The following is a 22,727-nucleotide window of genomic DNA, read 5'->3' as shown; positions in this document are numbered from 1 at the left end:
AATTTGCTTGTATTTGCATAGCATATATCCTTCAGCTCATGTTCTCTAACTTCCAAATCAGTAGTTCTTCTCTGAATCGCTCTAGTTGGCTCCATAAGATTTAACTTCTCCCATTTTCTGCCTGCACTTTTGAAGTTATTATCAATTCGACCCAGGCCCATTCCATCGCCAACCGGCAAGGCATCTTAGCGCTTATTCTTCATATACCGCCACTTGCCTAGGAGCAAACCCAAAGGCAGTTTAAAGCCCACAGTGGCTAATTGCTTGTGGATTACCACAATTCACCATAAAAGTCCTTTGAATTGTCATTTGTGTCATATTTTCCTTTGTATTACAGATATCTAGGTTTGTTTAAATTATACATACTTTCTTAATCTAAATTATACTTAAGACATTTTTCCATAGGAGGACGGTTACTAATGACATAACCCCCGTTTTCGGCATGGTTGTACTGTATTATTATCGCATTGACCAGATCTAGCCTACTTTTATACTTCTATCTGCTGTTATATTCGCTTTGCTAATACTGTTTTTTTTTTTTTTTTTTTTTTTTTTGTCTTCTTAGTCTTATTTAACTCTTTCCGGCACGCTACCTTTTAAAGTTGGAGTATTAATAATTAAAAAAAAATTAGGCAGTCTAATTAGGCCTAGAGGAGTATACAAGTAAAATTTTGTGAAGATAGCACTTACTGTTTTAATTCTGTGGGTGTGTCTAAAGTGGCACACTGATTGAATAGAGCTTCGAAAAGAGCGCTGAAACGAGCATCGTTGTCAATGAACTGACCGATGAAATACGGAGAAACAAAGAATGCAGACTCTCAGTTGTCCTAGATTATCGGTGAGCCCGGTCTGGGCACACCTAGGGTTCGCCGTTTGATTTTAAGCAAGATTTCAAGGTAAAAACTTAAATCTAATATAGAATAAGGAGATTAGCATACAGCCAAAGAAATTTCTTTTCAAACAATTCCTTTTATCGTAATAAAGGGAAATGTATACAGTGACTTTAATGAGTCCAACTGGTGCCATTTCATTAAATATTTGCCCCACCAGCGGCCGAGCGGTAACGGTCCGAGGTTCGAATCCCGCGAACGAGCTAGCTGCATGGGCGTTTTCGTGGTTTTCCCCAGGTATAACGTGTATACGAGCCAGTTTACCTTAGAAAGCCGTTCACAAAAGTAGCCCTTCCCACAGGCAGATATCTCTCAAGGTTATGCCGTAATCGCATGTTTTAATGTGGTTATGCCGTAATCGCATAACCACATTAAATATTTAATATTTTTAATTAGACATTTCATGATTTAAATGCAGTTTTGTTTAAATCAGTCGGGTTAGAGCTAAAAAAAGTATTTTTAAGAACTGCTTTTGTTGCTTTTCAACCATTTCATTTGCTACTCAGTAACAGAAAGGTTAAATTTGAAAGTTCAATTATATGTTATTTCTTTCGCCTTCTTACAGCGCCTTCGTGGTGTAGTGATCTGCACGCTAGGTGCGCATTCCAGAGGTCCGTGGTACGATTCCCGGCGAAGGTGTTGCTCATTTTTTATCATTCCTGCTTTAAAAATAACCTAATGTCTCTACAAAATATCTTACTTTTTACTAAATGGTGGTGCGTAAAGATAATGAGTGTACTGTTTGAGACTGTGACTACGCATTCCTTTCAAATATTGGAAATTGTGGATTAAAATTAAGATGAACATCTTATATTTTGCCGAATGATAAGAGTCTGCCACGCAGGGGATAAAAGTGTTTTATTTCGAACAGTATTGCCACCTCTAGCTTCCAATTCGCTGAGTTTATTAAACAAATGTTCGTTAAATTTGTGCAAAAATGCAAAATAAATCAAAAACAAATTGGAAATTAAAAATTTGGGTTTCCATGTGCCCCATATTTAGGTGGAGGACTACATGTATTAAAAATTCAGTGGCTCTAGTTGGCTTTTCTTACAGAGCTAAAAACATACACACATACATACAAATTCTTCGTTATTTATTTATTTATTTAGATAAATACATCGTAGCAACGTTTGGTGACAAAAATTTGGAGAGTTATACGAACAAAAAGTGAGTTTTGAGACTAATACCACCTCTGGTACTAATAAAAAATTAATTCGAAATTTAAAACAGGAGCTTCGAAGTGCTGATGTGTATGTGCAGGACTATGTATTTTCAAAGTTTGATGGCTCTTAAGTACTACCAATTTTAAATACAGTACAAAAGAGTTCACATAGTCACTCACAAATTCTTCATTTTAAAATAAACATTTATTTACCCAGCAATAATGATGCACGAAAAAGGAACATGTATAATATTTTAATTCGAACTTTCATATTTTCTTAAGTCTTAAGTATTTATCTTCATAACTATAATTTTATGCTTTCTGCATTTTATTCTTAGTTTCTTTCCATTTGTCTTTCTTTTACAAACACTTTATCGCTTCTTTGCTGATTTTTCTATACAGAAATTTCTGCTTTTCTTTGCCGACTTCTGTCGTCGCCATTTTTCTCATTTCTTTCGGTTGGGTTTACGTATCACCAATCTGTTCATCTGAGCATGAAAACGAAAGACGTTCATCCGGATTTCCAAAGTTGAAAAACATGCTTATCGCTTTCAAACTTGTCAGGATGCTGTCAGTTTCCAGGGGAGAATATCTGGAAAACGTTTATACTTTTATCTTACATCTTGCTTGGAAATTCATTTTTGCGATTCCGCATTGCTTCATCAAACCGCGTCTGATTGGTTTGAAAGAGCTATCTGTGGACATGCATCTCAGCCACGGTCTGTGGCTTCTTGTCTTCTACAGTAGCATCTATCCTACAACTGCTACCAGTTATCATCGTAAGCCTTGTCGAGTGTGCGGCAGTGATTTTAATGGTAGTATTACTTTGGAAATAAATGACTCCTTTTTTTATATATACTGGTTTTGAATCATAGTGCTTACGTAATGAAATATGTGTGAGTCTGTTGTAAATGTTTTCGCTTAAGGGATTTTGTTTTTCGTGTGTTGGAGGTGTTTGATATGTTTGGTTGGATGACTCTGCATTTTGGAAATTTTCAGCTTTGCTTTTTATTCTGTCCAAATGCCATTTTTTTTATGGCCACCGAAATGCTTCGTATCAAAAATTGATTTCCTTAATTTTACATGAATTTAGATTTAATTTTTAAATGCAATTAAATAAATAAATGCAATTATGAATTTAACTAAACGAATAAAAAATTAATGCTTGTTTTACTTAATATGTTTTTCAAATTGCCTGGCATCTGAGATTGGGTTTCTTAGAGTTATGTTTTCTGTCATGCTTGAGTAGTGAATGGCAGAGAAATAGTGTTGTCTGCTACGAGTAGAGACCTCAGTAAATAACTTAACAAAATGAACAGGAAGACTTGAACATTTATTGAAGTGAAAAATATTTCTTTCAAGCAAGGTAAACAGTTATAAATTGCCCGACGAGGAAAAATATAAGACGGAATTCTTAAGATGTAAGGAACAGCTCCGATTTTTTTTTTTTTTTTTAAATCTGTTGCTGACACCACATAGCTACATTGTATGGCCTATTAAATTAAACACATTTTTTGTTGCACTTCATTTAAACTTATTTTTTAGGTTTTCATTAAAGATATATTTCTCATTTAATCAATTCAGTTGTCGTTCCGCTTGAAGGCATAAATAACTCAAAACATCTTCATTAAAAATTGTAAATTGTAAAAAAAAAAAAAAAAAAAACCAAATACAGTTAAAAACAGTTTTTGTAATTTAAATTAAAGTTTCTACGGCAAAACAAGTAATTCGGCCAAAGACAAAATTTCCGGTGCCCAGAATTGAAAGCTAACTTTTGGTCCAACCGGGCAAAAAGAAGTTGAAGTTGTTGCACCAACTGATTTAATTGACTGTTCTACTAAAAGTTTCAAATGTATATAAATGGCAGCCTCGTTAGCCTAGTACTACTTAAACTCTTAAAATGCATGCTCTATTGCATGCAGACTAACTAAAGGCATGAAAACCTTAAGCGGAAGATAAGAACAGCGTAGTGCAATCACTTTTAATGCAAAAAAATGCACAGTTTACTAATATATAAAAGTAAAATAAAAGAGCTCACCAAATTGGTAACAGAGAGCGAATATATATATATATATATATACACGTTTGGTGAAGCGTATTGCAATGAAAAAAGGAAGATGCGCAACTACATATTATGGCAGTCCCCATGTACAAAATTTCAACATTCTACGTCTACTCGTTTTTGAGCTATGCCAGATATGTACATCACGAAAAAAATCTCTTCTGAATCCATTGTAAATCCATTGTACAACACGTTTTTGAAAAAGAGTCTTTTATATATATATATATATATATATATATATATATATATATAATGTTGTATGAACTTAAATCCATTTAGTGCGAATACAAGTTATTATTACTTGCGCAATTGCTGCAAAGTTAGTTAATAATAATTTATTTCCTAAACAGTATTAATTAATTAATTGATTATATTATCTCCTAAGTTTAATTAAAGTAGAATTATTTTAAAAGTGTGCATCCATACTGGTAAGTTATATTTTGAAAGATGTTTTGAAGTAATTTGAAAGCAAAATGTTAATAATGTTTTAACGGGGACTGGAGTTAAATCATCACGAAGAATAATATTACAATTGTAAAAGTAAAAATTAAAACATGTAATTATTGTCATTGATCGGAAATTAGTTGACTTTTCAAGGGGAACAAACCAACTCCCGTTCAATGATCAATAATTGATAAAAATACGTAAATATGAAAGTGTTTCGTCTTTACTCGAGTTATAAGTTAAAGCCAAACCGGCAATTCTAGTCAGGCCAAATATTTCCGCGAATAGTTGTTACTCAAAGAACTTATTCTCATGAAGCATTTTAGTCAATTCAATTTGGAGTAAAAATCAATTACTGTAGAGAAATCCTGTAAAACTCGAGTAACCGTCCCCGACACTATCATCTTTATGTATTTGAGTACTATATTATTTGTAGAAATTAAACATTGGAAATTGTCATTATGAAATCGAAATCAAAGTAAAGTTGAAATAAACATAGAAGATTATAAAAAAGATAAATAATGCAAACTTTGTAAAAACAAATCAAAGAGAACATAAAAATAATATAAAAATAATATAAAAATAAAATAGAAAATAATATAAATAAGATCAGTGAATGTACATGAAGATATAAAGGCCAGAAAGGTATTAAGTAACTTACATTCTTTCTAGTGGGGGAGTTGGCAATGTGTTCTCTTCGTGTCTGACTCAGAAGTGTAGGGTGTCCGAAAATTCTTAGCGGCAGTAGGGGCTTTGAATTATATCAGTCGGTAAGACTTGGGTGAAGAAATTTATGGTAGTGGGTGGGACTTGGAATTCTTGAGGGATGTATTTTGTGGAGTTCTTATCTGAGAGAGACCGTCTGTTAAGATTTTTTTTAAAAATACTAGTGAATGGAAATTAATTAATTTCTGGCTAATTGTCGTGTCGCAATGATTAAGAATTTAAGAAAGGAAAAAGGCATTTTCGCTGTCCAAGAGCTAGTAGACAGTCTAAAGGCAGGAAATAGGCCCATTTTTTTAGTAACAGTATAGTAACAGTATATGTCTGAAGACAATTAGCTTTTTACAATATATACAATTGAGTAATTACACTATATACAAATCTTTCAACTGACAGTCATCCAACTTATACCGCCTTCTCAGGTTTAGGAATAAATTATCATATCCCTATCAGTTAAATGATTTAGAGTGAGTATTTAATGCCTGCTCTTTTAAGGCAATGATTGATAAATTGAAAGGGAATTAGATTATTTTTGAGAATTTTGATAAGGATCAAAATTTCGCGTTGTAAATCTATTGTATCTGTGCATATAGTTTTAATTCGTTGTATTTGATTAATTATAGTATTGTTAATTACTTTTTTGGATATGTTGGAGTTCCAATTTATTAATTTGTTAGTATTGAAATTGAAGTTTCTTGTTTTGTCAAAAAGTAAAATTTTTTTGTAGTTAATGATTTGAAGATCTAGAAAGTCTATGCTATTTTGTGAATTATTAGTTTTATTAAGTTTAAGACAATTCAGATAAATGTCGGAGTTTTCAATTTTACCAAAATTATTAATTGTAATAAGGTCATCAATAAATCTGTAGGTGTGTTTGTAGTAATTTAACTCTTGTGGTTGTAGATTTTTTTGGAAGTTAAATTCTTTGACAAATAAAAAGATATTACAGATCGAGGTGCTGGAATGTAAGCCCATTGGCAATCCTCTGACTTGTTTAAAAAGTTGATTTTGAAACTTGATGTAGTTATGAAAAAGTGTGCATTTTACAATTGTAATATTATTCTTCGTGATGATTTAACTCCAGTCCCCGTTAAAACATTATTAACATTTTGCTTTCAAATTACTTCAAAACATCTTTCAAAATATAACTTACCAGTATGGATGCACACTTTTAAAATAATTCTACTTTAATTAAACTTAGGAGATAATATAATCAATTAATCAATACTGTTTAGGAAATAAATTATTATATATATATATATATATCCGTACTTATATATGTCACGCAAAAATATCGTTGAGATGGATTCGAGAGCCGTCTAATGGATATTTTCATTGAAATACAATACCTGAAAATTTTCGCGATTGCAATACTTCCTTTGCTTCGTACAACGAGGTAAAAAAAAAAAAAAAAAAAAAAAAAAAAAAAACGCTCTCAGAGCTAGGTTTAAAGCAGTAGTCATCTAGCGGAAAGCTCTCTAGCGAAATTTTCGCACGATTTTGAACTTACTGACTGTCCGCAAGTCCGGACTTTTAGGTGACCAATGTATGCAGTCCCTTAATGTAATCTGTTGAACGGCAAGTGGAAAACCGAGGCCGCCCTTATCCTGCTCTAAGACGACACCTTCAGTAGTAGCAAAAGTTGATTCTCGTATATTCAAGCATACAAAAAGCTGTCCTTACACGATTAATAGACATGTTGTTGTACTAACAACATAAATAGCGGGTATGAAGGCACGAAAGTCATTTGAAGACTTGCTTTTTAAGTATAACTAAATGCTTGCTTATAAAAACAAACACTTTTCGATCGGGAATCATGTAATCTATTTCTTGTAAGCTATCCATGTATCTTCACTTTTTTTCTCTGACATTTACTTAAGGAGAATGTCAGTGTTTAAAGTTGGAGAAAAGAAGCCTTGATGTAGGATTTATATTTATATAATGCTTGTGACATAAACTGTCACTTGCACTTCCCGAAAATTCCAACAAGTTCTTCAAAATTAAAATCTGCGAAGTATCTAAAATTAACTAATGAAAAGTTAATTTCATGTTTCATCTTTGAGAGAGCGTTGAATTGATTGGATAAAATTAAATGGACTACCAGCTGGCCTCCACACTGTGCTGCCGCGATTCGTCTTTCTCGCAGAGTTTAGCAGGTTTAAGGCTTTCCTTCTCAGGCAAAGATGGAGGCATTAATTAAATGACTTCCAGAAGCCATTATTAATTTTTAGTAAGCTGTCATGCATTAATCCCTCGGCTGAATGAAAGCGTTCGTGAATAAGTGCATTTTGTAACAAATGTATCCAAGCGTTGCATTAATGCGTCGACTGAAGCACTTGTTGTGACAAATGTATCTCTGAATTTTGCTGGAAAGAATCATATAGGGCCTTTAAGAATTATTTAGTGCAAGTATATAACTCGCAAAGCTACAGGCCTTCTATTAAAGTAAGGAAAATTAAGAATAGAAGAAATTGATGTAAATTAGTAAATAGCTATTGAAAATGTACTGGGAGAACTTCCCTCCATTTCTTTTATTTAGTTTTTAATGAAGACAGTAGTGCCCCAAATACAATTTGTTCAAATATTCCTACCCTTGTAACAGTGTTGTATTAGATGTTCGTTGTGCTTTTACAGGCATCGATTGAAAAGGCATAAAATTCATACATAACTATTGCACTTATATTGCATCAAATTAGTAATTGAAGCTCTTCGTGCACTCAGAAACAGAATGGTAGTGATTAAAGACTTCTCAAAGCATTTATAATAACGAACCTTCATGACGCCATAACATACACGGTGGATATATATATATATGAAAACGAAAATGCAAATACGGTTGTTGAAACTTTGATTTTTGAACTGTAGTTCCCTGTCACTGAAAATTATCGAACTTCGGATCTTTAGATTTAAAGAATAACCACTTAAATTGAATATGGTTTTATTCTATAAGCCTAATAGAATGGTGAAAGAAACGTAACAGAAGAAGCCATTGTGTTAGGTTGGGACTCTGGCTGTTTCGTAGTCTACTCCGTGAATATATCGAACACCTGGAATGGCCGTGGCAGTTTCTAGAATAGACACCATTCGGTCACTGAGGATTGCTATTTGCGAACGGGCTGGCTGCATGGGTGTTTTCGTTTTTTTTTTTTTTTTTTTTTTTCCCGTAATTAAATAAACTAAACCAAATCAAACCAGGATTGCTATCTGTTCATGTTGCTGAGTGCCACGGTTGAAAATACAAAATTTGGTACCAGGGGTAGTTGTCAAACTTGAAGAGAATCCGGACGGCAAATTATCTTCGCCCAGTATTTCACAGCGGTCTTGTAGTCATGTTTTTAAAATTTGAAATAAAAAAACTGAACCTGCGTACAACTTGAACCGTCTTTTGTAAAAGATCGAATGGTATGTTTGATTCTCGTGAAGATCACGTTTGTAAAACAGTGGTACTTGGGTAGACGTCCTTGATGTACATACAGTTTGGTTCGAAAAATTTTGCTTGTCACACGACATTTTATTGAAATGCAGCTCGAGTTCGCTAGATTACACAACTGCGTGCTCTACACTGGTTTATAACTTTCGAAAAAATGCTACGACAGCCGTCATTATGCCTGTTGCTAATATTCGGTAAACAATTCGTTCTGCAATTTTAAATTTAAAATTGATTTTTTATTGTTTTCCATTTATCTTGGGAAATGAAAAAGGATATTGTTGAAAAGTAGGAAGTTGGCATGCATATCCGAGACTTGCCGTATGCCAAGTATGTTGGTGTGTACCACTGGGAAAAACAAAGGCACTATTAAATTGGCTAATGTTGCGAAGGGGCTGCAATCGATTACCAAAGATCAGAGAGGTTAGAGCATGTTGAAAATTTTCTGTTGATCTAAATAGCAAAAAAGCGTTTATGTGTTCAGTGCTTCATTAACTATATGCAGTATATAGTACTTCATCCTCTGCATTAGTATTAAATACTGTTATAATATAACAATAGGATTTTTTTATAAAAACGAATTAATTATTTTCCTTTTATTTCTTGTTCAGTATATGGTTCAAGGATATGGAACAGGTTAATGACGTATACCGAGGAGCACTGTATTTGCATAAGCAAACAAATGTTTGAATGTTTTTCAAACATGTGTGGGCAACCAAATTTTCGAAGCTTGTTATTACTGCCTACTTGCTCTACAGGGCCTTGTAATTGGCCCTTGGACCTAACATCCTACATTTTAGTGTCTCTAGAAGGCGGTAACGCTCTCATCGCGAAACACTTATCTAACGTAACTTTTTTGGGGAAGGGGGAATTACGAAATGATTATTGAATTACGATGCCGCGAATCAGCCGATTGTTTAGTAAGGTAAAGAGTTAGACTCGTTTCTGTTTAAATTTGAGGCATTTCAAATTCGTTTTTCTTCTTGAAATTCTAACTTTCGCTATTTGTTATGCGCATGTTTTGAATTTAGATATTACCCTTCAGGTTTAGTGCTACAATTCGCGATTTTGTCCGCTGTCTTCCAGAATCACCTTTAAAATGCTTAATGCTATTTGAGTAATTCGTTTTAGTATCCATGAGCACAAATAAAACGACGGAAGCCCTTCGACAGCTTTGCGAAACCCAAATGAAGCAATCATTGTTATTTCCTCGAAAACGCTCATCATTCTGTTGCTGCTGAAATTTGTCGACTGTTTTCGCTAATTGCAAAATCAGGTTGCCAGCGCGAAGTTGCGTTGTAACTTGGTATTGGGGGAAGGAAAAGCACACTCATGAATTTGCAGCTCTTACCATATCATAAAGTGTCTTGGTGTCCTAGTGTACCGTAAAGCAATCGTTATCTTTAATTTCATTTACTTTTTTAACAGAGATGCTGCTATAAATGTAAGCAAATATTAGCAAGGTAATTTAAAGTAGAGTGTTAGGTTTATTGTAAATGGAAATAAAATTTACCAGAAACTAGAAATATCATATATTACCTAAAACCACTAATCATTTGTTAATGGCGATAATTTTAGTGATATGTATTTACTGACTAAACTTTCTTACATTCTATTCAGTATAACTTAATTTTTTGCTGAGTAATTAGCAGTATTGCATTGTACTAAGTGTTACAAGGCTTATAAATTCATTTTCAACTCCTGTACTAGTACAACTCTTCTACGACCAGGGATGAAATTCTGGTGTCCCACTCCACTTTTATCTTTACCTGCTTATTCTTGGCTTGTCCTGATTATAATAATTCTCCGATCTCTCTCAAATATTGTACAATAAGTAATTTATTATTTAGTACAGGTTGAAGTTGTTCTTGTTGTAAATAATCTCGCCTGTCAGAACAACAAGCCCACGAAATTCATCTCAGGAAGGAGTAAAAGATTACGCTTGCCGTTGGCAAGAGCCTTGAGCACCATGTAGATGATAGTGTGATTTTGCCCAGTTGAACCCCGATTTTGAGAAAAGCACCGGGGGGGGGGGGTTCCAAGGGACCCAGACCCCTCTTCCCTACCACAATTCACACGAGAAGACTTTCTGCTCGCCAAGTGTTTAGAGTGCCCCATGCCGCTAAGACACTACACATTTAGAAACATCCATGCCTTCTTCGGGATTCGAACCTCGGCCTTTCAGTACTGTAGTAAAAATGACGTTTGGGAGATAGTGGTTAACTCCCACTGGGTTCGTAACCAATCGCGAATGGATATTTCAAGTATACTGGGGGGGGGCAGGAACCAACTCAGTGGCTTACAATCACTAACCACTATCCCATTTAGGCGGCGTTGTTAAAATAGATAAGGTAATAAGTTTTTTTTTTTTTTTTTTTTGAGGGGGGGGGTCTGAAATGAAGGGATCCATCAAAATACCTCTTGTATTTACGTATTCTTATATTCGAAACAAACGAAGTATTAAAGAAAAAGATGCTGGAAGATTTTGCTATTGATTTTCAAAACTCCTGCAAATGTTGACAAATAGAATCGATGGCTTTTCGCGAATTCGATAACTGTCTTTTCAGTAGTAGGAACTGTCATATTTAGGCATAAGAAAGATTTTGTTTCCCTGTGGGATGTTCCACAACAAGAAAGAAAAATTCATTCTTTCTGAAGTACCGTCTTCTCGCCGAGGTTAAAATTCTCATTGTTTCGCAAGCTGCACCTACTTCAGATGCGGTCTTCTCACCATCCTTTCTTCCCATCAACATAAATTAAGTTTTAATGTGGGTGAGGCGCTGGTTTGCAACCATCCGGAATCACAAACCGTTTTCTCCCGCCAAGTGGAGGGAGAGCCAACCCATCAGGGGCCGGTCCTCGATGCTCGGTTTTATGGCCTTAATTTGCAACTAAAATCACTGCGCTGTTAAATTGGGTCCCTGGAAGGGAAGTGTAATGGCTGGCGTGTGAAATAGAAAGCTTTTATCTTCGCGCGCTTTATCTGATTAATCGATTTTTTTAATAGGAAAAATCGCTTTTCTTTTTATTAGTCCACCATCTTTCTCATGTGCACACCTTGATACTGGTAGCAGTTGAAATAGAAGTGCTTGCTGTTGCCAAGTGAGCTAATTGTTATTGCAGTATGCTAATATGGCTTCAACAGCGCGAGCAGAGATTGTAACAGAGGTTCATGGAGTTTTAGCACTAATGATTATCAGCCGTGGCTTTTAATAACGCTGCGATACTTAGTATAAATAAATATTAGGATTGTGAAAAAATGTCGACCCCATTATTATTCCTCTATCTTTCAAAACTGTTGTAGCATCTTAAGGCGGTGTTTTAGATTTTGATTCGTATATTAACTTCTGATTACTGGTGCATTATTCTTATTATCATTAAACATCCTTGCAGATAACTGTTTCGTTCCTAAGAGATCATTCACGTGAAATTCATTAACGCCGTTCACACCTGTGGAAATGTGTTTAAGGCATAATCAGTTAGGGAGGTAAAGTTGCGCATGCGTGAACGTAAAGCTGATTCGGTGAAATCGTCGGCCGAAATTCAGTTCATGTTTGCTTTGCTGGGATTTGTGGGCTTTTCTGCCAGTTGGCATGAAGTAGAACACTTAGGCAAAATCCTTATACTAGTTTCTGTGATATAGCACGATCTGGTTGTCTAGCAACGTATTTCGGCTTATGCCTTTGAAAAGCATCAGTAGGAGCGCTTCATAACTTTCAGCTCAGTAAAAAGAAAATGTACTCCAGCTCTCATCTGGGTACTGTTTAGGGAATATTTAAAAATAGAACTGCATAAAAAAGGAAAAGCTAATAGATACAAACATATAGTAATAAAAGTAACATCACAAGACAAGGGAAAGTAACAAGTTTCTCATGGGCTGCAGTACAATACTATACTCATGGGCTCAAAAAATACGAATTTTGAATTATCATCATTTTCCCAACATTGAGAAACCATCATCTTTGCGCCAGCAGTGGTAGCATATATTTTAGTTTAGCCAATCGTCTTTACTGCTGTAAATGATCTCACAGATAAAACATGTGAAAATTTTATTGTATATACACTAACAATGGCACTGCACATTTCAAAGCTATTCCTGTGCTGAAAGCAATCATCGTATTACTTCTTCTGTAAGATTTCTTTTAAAGAAATAGATTTTAAAACTGTCTTTGTGAAAGCTTCTAGAGCCTGGAAATGTTTGAAGCCTTCCTGGAAGCAACACTCAAAAAGCTAACAATAAACCTAAGAAGTAGTTTGACGATCTAGAAACTTTGATCCCAGCAATGGAATACCAGGCTGTTATTTAGCATTTTACATAAATCTAAAATTTGAATCGGGAAACACGTCCTGTTTTGAAACTTATGTAAACATAGGCTGTTCTTAGGAAAACTTTATTTTAAAATTTTGATTAATAATGCAGCATTGAAATATTAAGAATGTTATTTAATGATTTTGTAATACTTATCATAGTGTGGTGACACTGTTATTTTTTTCATTATTATGAGCCAATATAGTGTTTAAAGAGGGGAAAAAAATAAGTTCCCTAGTTCGCTTGGGGGCTAAACACCGGGGGTCTTGCGAAAAGCTGACCACTTGCCCAGGGCATATGCTGAAGCACCCCGGGGCTGAAGGTAAAGAAAGCGGATTTCAAGGCATTTCAGGCCGTGGCCCACTAGGGCTATTGTGCCACTGAGTTTAGTTTTTATTAACAGAAATCTTGAATAATTTTAATAATTTATTCCTTAATTCCGTTGATTAAGAGTAAGATTCTTGCATTTCAATACCAAGGAAAACTTTAAACACGTTTATCTGGAAACTTCATTTTTTGAGTTGTGCCAATATTGTGGTCCATGAGCGCAATATGGCAACATATAGTTATACAGTCTTACCTTGAAAGTAAAACGAGACTCAAACTGAACCTAAGCAACTTATCGCTATGTCAGTAGTCAGACAGAGAACGTGAGAAATGTGCAAAATACCCTTTTATTGAAATTCATGTAAAGAAAGTACTTCTTGTGCTTACAAAACAAGCAGCATTTATAGCGTAGCTCAAAAGTAATGGATTCAAATTCAAACCAAGTCGCAAGTTAGCCAAAGGCTACACAGAATGAATGATGCGCTAGTTAGCTCAAACCTATGCCGGTGACAAGCTCTACAAGCAAGAATAACGCAACGCTGCAAACAAAAGAATTTTGAGAATGCTATTTAAAGTAAGTATGCTATTTCTGCCGTTACATAACAGTTGGTGTGTCATTTTTGTTTCCCGTTTGAGATTTACTGAATCTCTGAATTTTACCGTAAAAGTTGCAGTTTCTTAAAATTGCTGCCAAACAGGCGCTCGGTGATGCGCGATTATTGCTGGAAGTTGGTTAGCGCTGGTGGAACCTTTCTTTGAAATCACATTGAGAAGTATAATAATGCAAAACTTCCACATCTCCACAAATGCATGGTCACTGCCTCTCAAGTCGCACATCGTATCTGCCAAGTAGATAGGGATTGACTTTGCCATGTCAGAAAGCAGATCCAATAGTGTGTGTCACTGAGGAGTGCATTACAGACTTCGGAAAATACGACATTAAGTCTATTCGCTAGTTACTGAAGAGACCTACTCATACTTGATTAATTCTTTAAAGGAAAGAGCGAATAGCTCCGTGTGTTAGAGAGAATTTGGGGGCTCGTGAAGTCGAAATATCAACTGGCTCGTGAAGTCGAAATATCAACTGACCCTTCGCATACAGAAACTCCGCCACGCAAATTTTAAGTAGTTTTATGCCCGAATTCTTATCAAAGGAAGTAATTTGAGTTTCTGACAGTAGCTGCAGTTTCGCATTGATATTGGTTATTTCTTGCTGCATACTTATACTAATCTTGAAAGTTTGCATGGCCAATTTTTATAATCTTTTATATTAGGTAGGTATATTATAAGGTATTTCTCCCGCCTTCTTAGCATGTCTTCGTGGTGTAGTGGTCAGCATACTCGGTGCGTATTCGAGAGGTCCGTGGTTCGAGTCCTGGCGTGGGCATTGCTCATTTTTCATCTCTCCTGTTTTCAGAAAATTCTAATGTCTCTACAATATGTTTAAGAAATTCGGCTGATTTTTAAGACATAAAAACCGTGGATTTGAATTTGCGGTAGCGTGTTTAAATCAAAGAGAAGATTTATCAGAAGCCATTTCTGGACAATGTTTTAGTTTGGACGATTTTAAAACGGAGGGGGGAAAAATTGTTTGAGGCATTGTTACAATTTTGAATAAGTGAAGTAAGAATTCTTATTTCGTTAACATTTCATTACACCCAAGCCGATTCTGAATTTTTTTTTTTTATCTTGTATTTTCTTCAAGAATTTCTTTCTTTCCTTCTGACTGGATTCTTTACACAGTTCAGAACATCGTGATTATCATGCAGATTTCGGAGTGTCGATTCAGTTCAGAATTTGTTGTCATATTATTTCACGCCATACGTACAGAAAAATTATTGCATTGGTGAGTTTAAGGACAGTTCACTTATTAATACAGGTTTGGAAAAAGGACTCTTCTGAGCATGAAGAAAAATTTAATTTTTTCGGTTTTGTTTCATTTTTACGCTATTACTAATGCTTATTTTTTAACTAATACATATTTTTCTGATTACAATATTAATGAATAATTTTTGACCTTCAGAGTCATTTAAAAAAAAGTGAAATGTTCCCACGTTTCCAGAATATCCATTAATGTGGGTGACTTAATTGAACCCACTTTTTTTTTTTTTTTTTTTTTTTTTTTAAAGTATGAAACGCAGGTGTAACAGGGTCCTAAAAATATTTTACATTTGTAAACCAAGTGAACTTCCTAAACCGTGTACAAGGGATCCTCGGATCGCGAGTGTCTTGAGGGTTTAATTTGAAATTTGTTTTATCATCTATTTCATATTTTGTAAAACTTTAACGAATTTTTGATTAACAAACTAAACCATTTCAAAGCGAGCAATGACAACACTGTACAGGGGGAAAAAAAAAAAAAAAAAAGACGTTTTTATCTCCAGCGCGCGAGATTGTGTATCAAGAATTCTAAAAATATGCTCCTTTTAAATATTTTGGGATATTGCTGTTGAATTGAATTTTATGGTTTAAGTGCGAAGAACTCGATATTTAATAAATAAAGGTGACACACAGAACGTTAAAAATCGCCCCTTTGGGCGTAATATAAAGTCTGAAAGCTTTCAGATTTTTTGATTATTATACGTGCCGACCAGTCGGTATAGTAGTCAGGTAAACTGACTGCGATACCGAAGGGCCTGGGTTCGAATCCCATAGAAGGTATGTTGTAACTGACCGTCCCCTTCATAGGAAAGGTGATGGTGGCCCACCTGTTAGGTTCTTCCATAATAAAGAGACCACCACATCTGGCCTTGTATAAATTAATGGACTGGGTTACATTTGTAATTGTTCACAATCTGCGAGTGGGGGGGGAGGAGATATATTATACGTTGATTACTTTGCGCACATCGTACGCTTGTAAAATATAAAGAAACAATCATCTGTGACCAAGGAACAAATTAAACCATTTTGCATTAATTCCTGTGGTTGAAAATTGTTACTGCGAATACTTTGGACGAACGGCCTCCAGAAACAAATTAAATTATTGAACCGATGCTTCACTGTACTTAGATTGTTGCATGGCAATTTGATTTTTGAATGTTTTTCTTTTTTGACATCACAAAAACAACTCTATCATGCTCAGCGAAAGTAACAAAATTCATATTTGCAGAATACTTTTTTTTTGTAACATTGCACTAAAATTCAAGACCTGGCCACTAAACTTAAAATATCTCCAAGCAATGTATCTTGAACGAAGTAAAGGAAGTATTGTAATCACGAAAAATTCCGAGTATCACATTTTAACAAAAATATCCATTTTGACCGTTATCGAATGCAATTTAATGATATTTTTGAATGACATCTGTACGTAGTAAGGACAGAATAGAAGATTCTTATTCTCCAAACGGATTGTAAAATGGCTTCAGAACATATATATATATATATATATATATATATATTTTTTTTTTAATGTTTTTAGTTAATCTGCTTGCAATAGTTGTAGAATTATCAACAATTTAAAAGTTGTTTAAGTGCGCTAAGCCTAACGGAGCAGGCATATATGTTTGCATTTAAAACTTAGAAGAATAATGAATTAAGTCAGTTTCTGCACCTTCACTGTCTTTTTGCCGAGTGTTACCAAAAGTCAACTTTCAATTTTATTAACCAACCAAAAAAATCTGCGTTCTTTCCCGCTGCCGAATTGCGGGTTTTTTTTTTTTTTTTTTTTTCCCTTTAGAAGCTTTAATTTTAATTGTAAAAATTGTTTTTTAAACTTATTGTATTTGGGATTTTCTGTTTTTTCATATTTTTCAATTTTTAATGAAGATATTTTGAGTTTTTATGTATTTTTTGCTTTGCCGCGAAGTGAGAATTAAATTAATTGAATGAGAAATGTTATCTCCAATTAAATTCGAGGAAACAAATTTGAATGAAATTCAGCAAAAATTATCTGTAATTTAATAGGCCGTACGAGGAAGTCATGTGTGTTCACATCAGATTTTTTAGTTTAATTATTGATCAAAATTACTAAAATTGGAAAACATCGAGGAAATTAAACTATTGTTTAAAAATATGTCATGCATTTTACTTTGTCCAACACAAAAATTAATTCTTTAAAAATCGACTTAAGGTCGATTATTATTAGTTAATTAAAATGTCCACTTTCTATTGCTGATTAACTATAATTCTTTTCTGTATGGCGAAAAGTGTAATGGTTATAATTCTTAAAAGGTGTGCTTCAATTGTCTTTCTTTTAATGGTATGTGTTTAAATATTTTAGCTGCGAAAATACTTATTAATAATATGCTTCTAATATTTTTATTCCGAAATGGGATTGCTTTTGAACTTTTTTATTTCCCATTTCGCTTTATAAAGCAAATTCTTTTTGACTGAATTATGCTTTAAAATCCCTTGGCACTCTGGATTGGCTATTCAGCAAACGTAATATATGTAAAATGTATCAGTAATAAATTTCTTTCTTTAGAAAGAATTTTTTAAAAAAAAGTTAATTCGCGTCAGATTTATTTTTCTTTTATTTTAATTAAAAGCTTCTTCGCGACTGCTTTTAATATTAATACTTTTTTCTTTTTCTAGAATTAAAAAGAAAAAAATAAAATTACTAGAGAAGCATCTTGAAAAGATTTTACTTTTTCGTTTTTTTAAGTAAGAAATAAATTAAAACTTGACGAATAAGCGCTGATGAATTCATTAAAATATTCTTCCTAATACACATTCGAAGCGAGATGGAAAATGAAATATGAGTGCATATTTTAATAAATTCCACTTGATTTTGACCGGCAATAAAATAAAAAAGAAGTCCGGAGATTTTCTTTGCTTATTTGATACGAAACTGTTGGCAACTGTCTCGTTAAGTGTCGCTAGGATTTGAAAATATGCAATCAGATGAAAGAATGACATTTGTTTTTCTGTGAGTTTTAAACGCGTTAGATTGTCTGACATAGCTGTCAAGGCGGGAGTTTTAATGTCCTTCGCCTTCTTTCCAGATTGTTGTTGTAAACGTGAGTTAAATTACCTACTGAAGCACAATTCACCATGCTCTGCTGAATTCTCGGCTGTATTCTTTTACGAACGACAAATTAATTCGAACTGTTTTTCGTATATTTTGACTTTTTGTTACAGAAAATAAATATTTTAACCTTTTTTTTTTAGTTTCATTGGCGTTAGCTCTCAAAATAACTGTTGTGGAGATTCAGATTATCGATTGAATGCTTTGTATTAAAATTCCGATGGCAGGATTAAAAATGAAATTATAGTGCTTATGATATATATTGGATGAGAGATAACGCATTCTTCGCTATTTCTTTTTCTCCCCGCTTTTTTTTTTTTTTTTTTTTTTTTTTTTTTTTTTTTTAATGGATGCCTTAATCGGGCTTTTCCAAAAATTTTTTTGGATCGTTGCTTTATGCTATGTTACGGTACTATGAATATACAAGCGACGTGCTTTGGCAAATGTTGCCATTGCACGGAACATAAGGTCTTCCACAAATCCTTTTGCATGACGTGTTTCAAAGCGTTACCTTTCGGCAAAATGTAAGGTCTTTATTTTCTTATTTTATCAGTACTTAATTAGTGGAACTAATTGAGTAGTTGCTAAGTAATGAACGGGCTTTTTACCAATGATTTTTTTTATTATTTCAATAATGTGTCTAATAGATAAGTGTTTAAATTACTTTAGTTTATAATACATTATATCCTCGAATCCGTGAATGATGCATTCCAAAACATACCCTGCATAATGGGGAATGCTGTGTAAAAGAGGATGGATATTCATGCAACATACGTAAATTCAATTAAATTTAATTGACGAATTTTGACTCAATTAAGACATTGTCAATATTTTACAATAAAATGCACTCTATTACTTCATATAATATTAAAATGTTAATAAAGCAATGCAAATTTACTCTGTATTAGGTTATTCCCAACTGAAGTACAATTTAATACAGTGTTATACTGTGTAAGTTATAATACAGTTCTTTCCCTATGATGTATTAAATTAAAGGCTCTGAAAATAAACTTCGATTTTATAAAGGATAGTAGCTTATTGTGATACTCAGCGATATCTATTTGGCTTTAGGAGATTGGGGGGGGGGGGAAATTAAGGCTGTGTTTACTTTTATTAACATTTTATCTCGTGGTATGACAGTAACTCTTGTAGTAAGTACTCTTGTAGCGGTGTAATAGAAAATAATTCACGATTTTTTTCTCCATTCGCGATTTTATGGAATGACCCCTGAGGACTTGTATGAGGTTTCAAAGTTGACCATCTTCACTTCCCCCTTTCATTTAGTTACATCCAGTAGGTTAAGTATATGCACGTGCACATTTTCCTGGTTATCATCGAAATATAGTACTTAGCTATAAGCTTTTACTTTAAAATAGGCGCTTCAAGGTCGTATTGACCCACCAGCGGCTGAGCGGTAAAGTCGCTGAACACTGGTAGTTCGGTCCGAAGTTCGAATCCTGCGAACGGGCTGCTGCATGGACGTTTTCGTGGTTTTCCCATTGTGTAACGTGTATACGAGCCAGTTTTCCTTAGAAAGTCCTCCACGAAGGCATCCCTCCCCTTAGGCAGATAGCCCTCGAGACTTTGCCATAATCACACACACAAGGTTGTCGTGATCTTCCCAAAAGTGTGTCATCAACACCGCGCAGAAAGATTTAGGGGGTTTTAGCATATTATAGAGGATTCGACCGCTTTTCCTCAGCAGTCGTTGCCATGGTTATGAGTCGCGATTTAAGAGCGGGGAGGAAAAATAGTTTTGAAGTGCCTATTCTAATGTAGCAGACTTTAATTTAAATGGCTGTATTTCACATTTGACGATAGGCTGTATGTGTGCATTTTGAAACTTCAAAGGACTTCTTCCTACTGATATGAGAATACTATATCCAACTGGATAGAACACCTGCAGCGTTTTTATAACTAATGAGAAATGTTTCTGACGCATGTATTTCTTGCCGTGGAATTTCATTTTTTCAATCCACTGTAAATTTTTTGTGCTTTAAAAAAATAAAAGCATTTTAATGTTTTTAAAAACATCATTAAAATATTACGTAATGTTTTTAACGATTACTTACTTTTCCTTGCTTAAGAGTTATTTATTACTTTTAAACTTGAAATATTGTGTTTAAAAAATATTAACCTTGGAGATTTGTGCGTATAGTGTTAAACACATTTGCTGTGTCTTGATAAAAAGGCAATTAAAGAACGGTTGGAAATGTTATCTTAAAATACACTTTCTATTGCATGCCCATTTCACGGCGTATCAGACGAATTAATTAGCATCTGACATTTTTGGACAAGCGTTATCAATTGCTTTTTATGCTAAAAGGAAGACGGAACGAAAATAGCGACTTCGGGGAGCATTAAAATGCTGCAAGAATCAAAGGTCTGAGTCTTTAAAAAAAAAAAAAAAAAAGTGACAGCTCCATTAGTGTTACGTGATACGACCACACCCTAAACAGATTTTCTTCTCAAAAGTAGCATCACATCTAAATGAGTTCTGTGTATCTCTAAGTTAGTCGCTTGCATGTACTTATTTATCTATAAGCTTCATTTGGATGATGGATTATCTGAAACATTATTCTTTTGCTAGGGAACTGAAACAGGAGGAATTGTATAGCGAGGATATTATATATGTCTCTTGTTTCAGTAGTTAATGCATGTTATAGTCTTGTAATTTTCTATCTCAGTTGCAATTACTTTTACTGCGGTAATTTGAAAATATTTTGTGATATGTTTTAAGTGGCTTCAAAAACAAATGTTTTTGAAATGCTTGTAATAGCCTAGCTAAATTAGCCTTCCTTGTGAGCTGGTATATTGAAGAACTGTGTAGCGACTATTCGGAGGTTTCTTGTAACTAACAATTCTAAGAAGGATTAAATTTAAATTTACCCTTTATGCCAATCAAAATAAGTTAACGGATGGCCCCTTTTCTGGCTTACAATAAGCCTCCACTTAGGCTTAAGATAGAAAATATAAATATAATCTAATACTAACAAAAATAAACCAACCGAAGCTGCGCAAAATTAACTAACAGAGTTGGCCCTTATTTAAGATTGCCGACGTTTACTAGCGGGCACATAAAAATACAGTCGTATAACACTAAGCTTAGATTAGCAGCAACGACGTGGCCGAAAGGCAGAAGAAGCTGTCTTATTCTCTTCTACTGAAGTGACCCAGACTCCAGCTTAAATACTCGTTTCTACCTCATTTATATAAATCGAAATCCTCAAAACTCATTCTGGCAGGGAAACGAGAAGTTCAGAAAGGCTTGTTGCAAAATAAAAATAAGCCCACCAGCGGCCGAGCGGTAAAGTCGCAGAACACTGGTAGTTCGGTCCGAGGTTCGAATCCCGCGAACGGGCTGGCTGCATGGGCGTTTTCGTGGTTTTCCCCATGTGTAACGTGTATACGAGCCAGTTTCCCTTAGAAAGTCCTCCACGAAAGGCATCCCTCCCTTTAGGCAGATAGCCCTCGAGGCTTTGCCATAATCACATACACACACACACACACAAAATAAAAATAACTATTAGAAAAATAAGCCCTACATGCTTCTTTAAACGAAACGTTATCTCTACAGGTTCTTAATTCTGTGTTTGGTCGGCTCATTATCTCTTTCCACATGCAAAGAAATGTGTGCGTTTCGAGATAGTAATAAATGCAAAAACAGTAATGGATGCAAGTAATAACTAAACGACACGTGCTTCTTTAAATGAAGTACAATCGTTACAGGTTCTTGATGGAACACTACAACTGACAGAATAGACAGTGTAGTGTGCCGCCACTACACTGTCTATAAATTTGATTTTCATTTACAGCTAATCAAGGATACACACTACACTGTCTTGCTGGCACACCATAGGCTTGCTAGTGGGATGCTCTGTATTGTTTGTTAAACATGCTTTAATTGGACTTTGAGTTCCCTTTGTGCTTTTATGCTTTGTTGAAAGCGCTTTAGACGACAGCTGAACATTTTTTATTTTTCAGGAAGTGTGAAAATCTGCGTTTGTGTTAAAATGTTCTTAAAGAAAATTATTTATTGATGATATGCGATGGAAATATAGGTATGGCGTTCTCATTTTTATGTAAGATATTATGCAGTTTGAATTCTTATGATTTTTGAAATGAAATATTTAAATTTCTAAGCTACAAGTTGTATTCAAACAAACTTAAGCAAGTTGTTTAAATCGCATTTGTATAATATTAGTAGTAATTATAAAAAGCATAAAAAATTCTAGTGCTAAGATTAATTTACGTATCCACACATTCCTAAACTGAAATTTCAATTATGCGTTTTTCTCACTGATACAGCTTTTATTATTTGAGTGGCTTAATGAACGACCGTATGAACAGATTCTGGTATCCCACCCAATGAATTGGCATACATTGGGTGGAACACCAGAATTTCACCATTGGT

General features: G+C 34.3%; 1 protein-coding gene across 8 annotated transcripts in view; it reads left to right on the top strand.

Moving 5' to 3' along the window:
• LOC118196962 (semaphorin-2A-like) overlaps positions 1-22,727 on the top strand; it is a 745,632-nt gene that overhangs the window by 445,170 nt on the left and 277,735 nt on the right. Inside the window, exon 2 of one of the 8 annotated variants that reach the window (XM_085810488.1) lies at positions 22,298-22,374. The exons of the other annotated variants lie outside the window; for them this stretch is intronic. Coding sequence (XP_085666614.1) covers positions 22,353-22,374 — 22 coding nt within the window. The 5' untranslated portion in view covers positions 22,298-22,352. The remainder of the gene's footprint in view (positions 1-22,297; positions 22,375-22,727) is intronic. 8 annotated transcript variants of the gene reach the window in all.

This window comes from Stegodyphus dumicola, chromosome 2, assembly GCF_044657685.1.
Source record: "Stegodyphus dumicola isolate Sdum_Otavi_A_Nest chromosome 2, ASM4465768v1".
Classification (NCBI taxonomy): domain Eukaryota; kingdom Metazoa; phylum Arthropoda; class Arachnida; order Araneae; family Eresidae; genus Stegodyphus; species Stegodyphus dumicola.
Note: the sequence above shows the minus strand (reverse complement) of the source record. Positions and strands in the feature narration are given on the sequence as shown.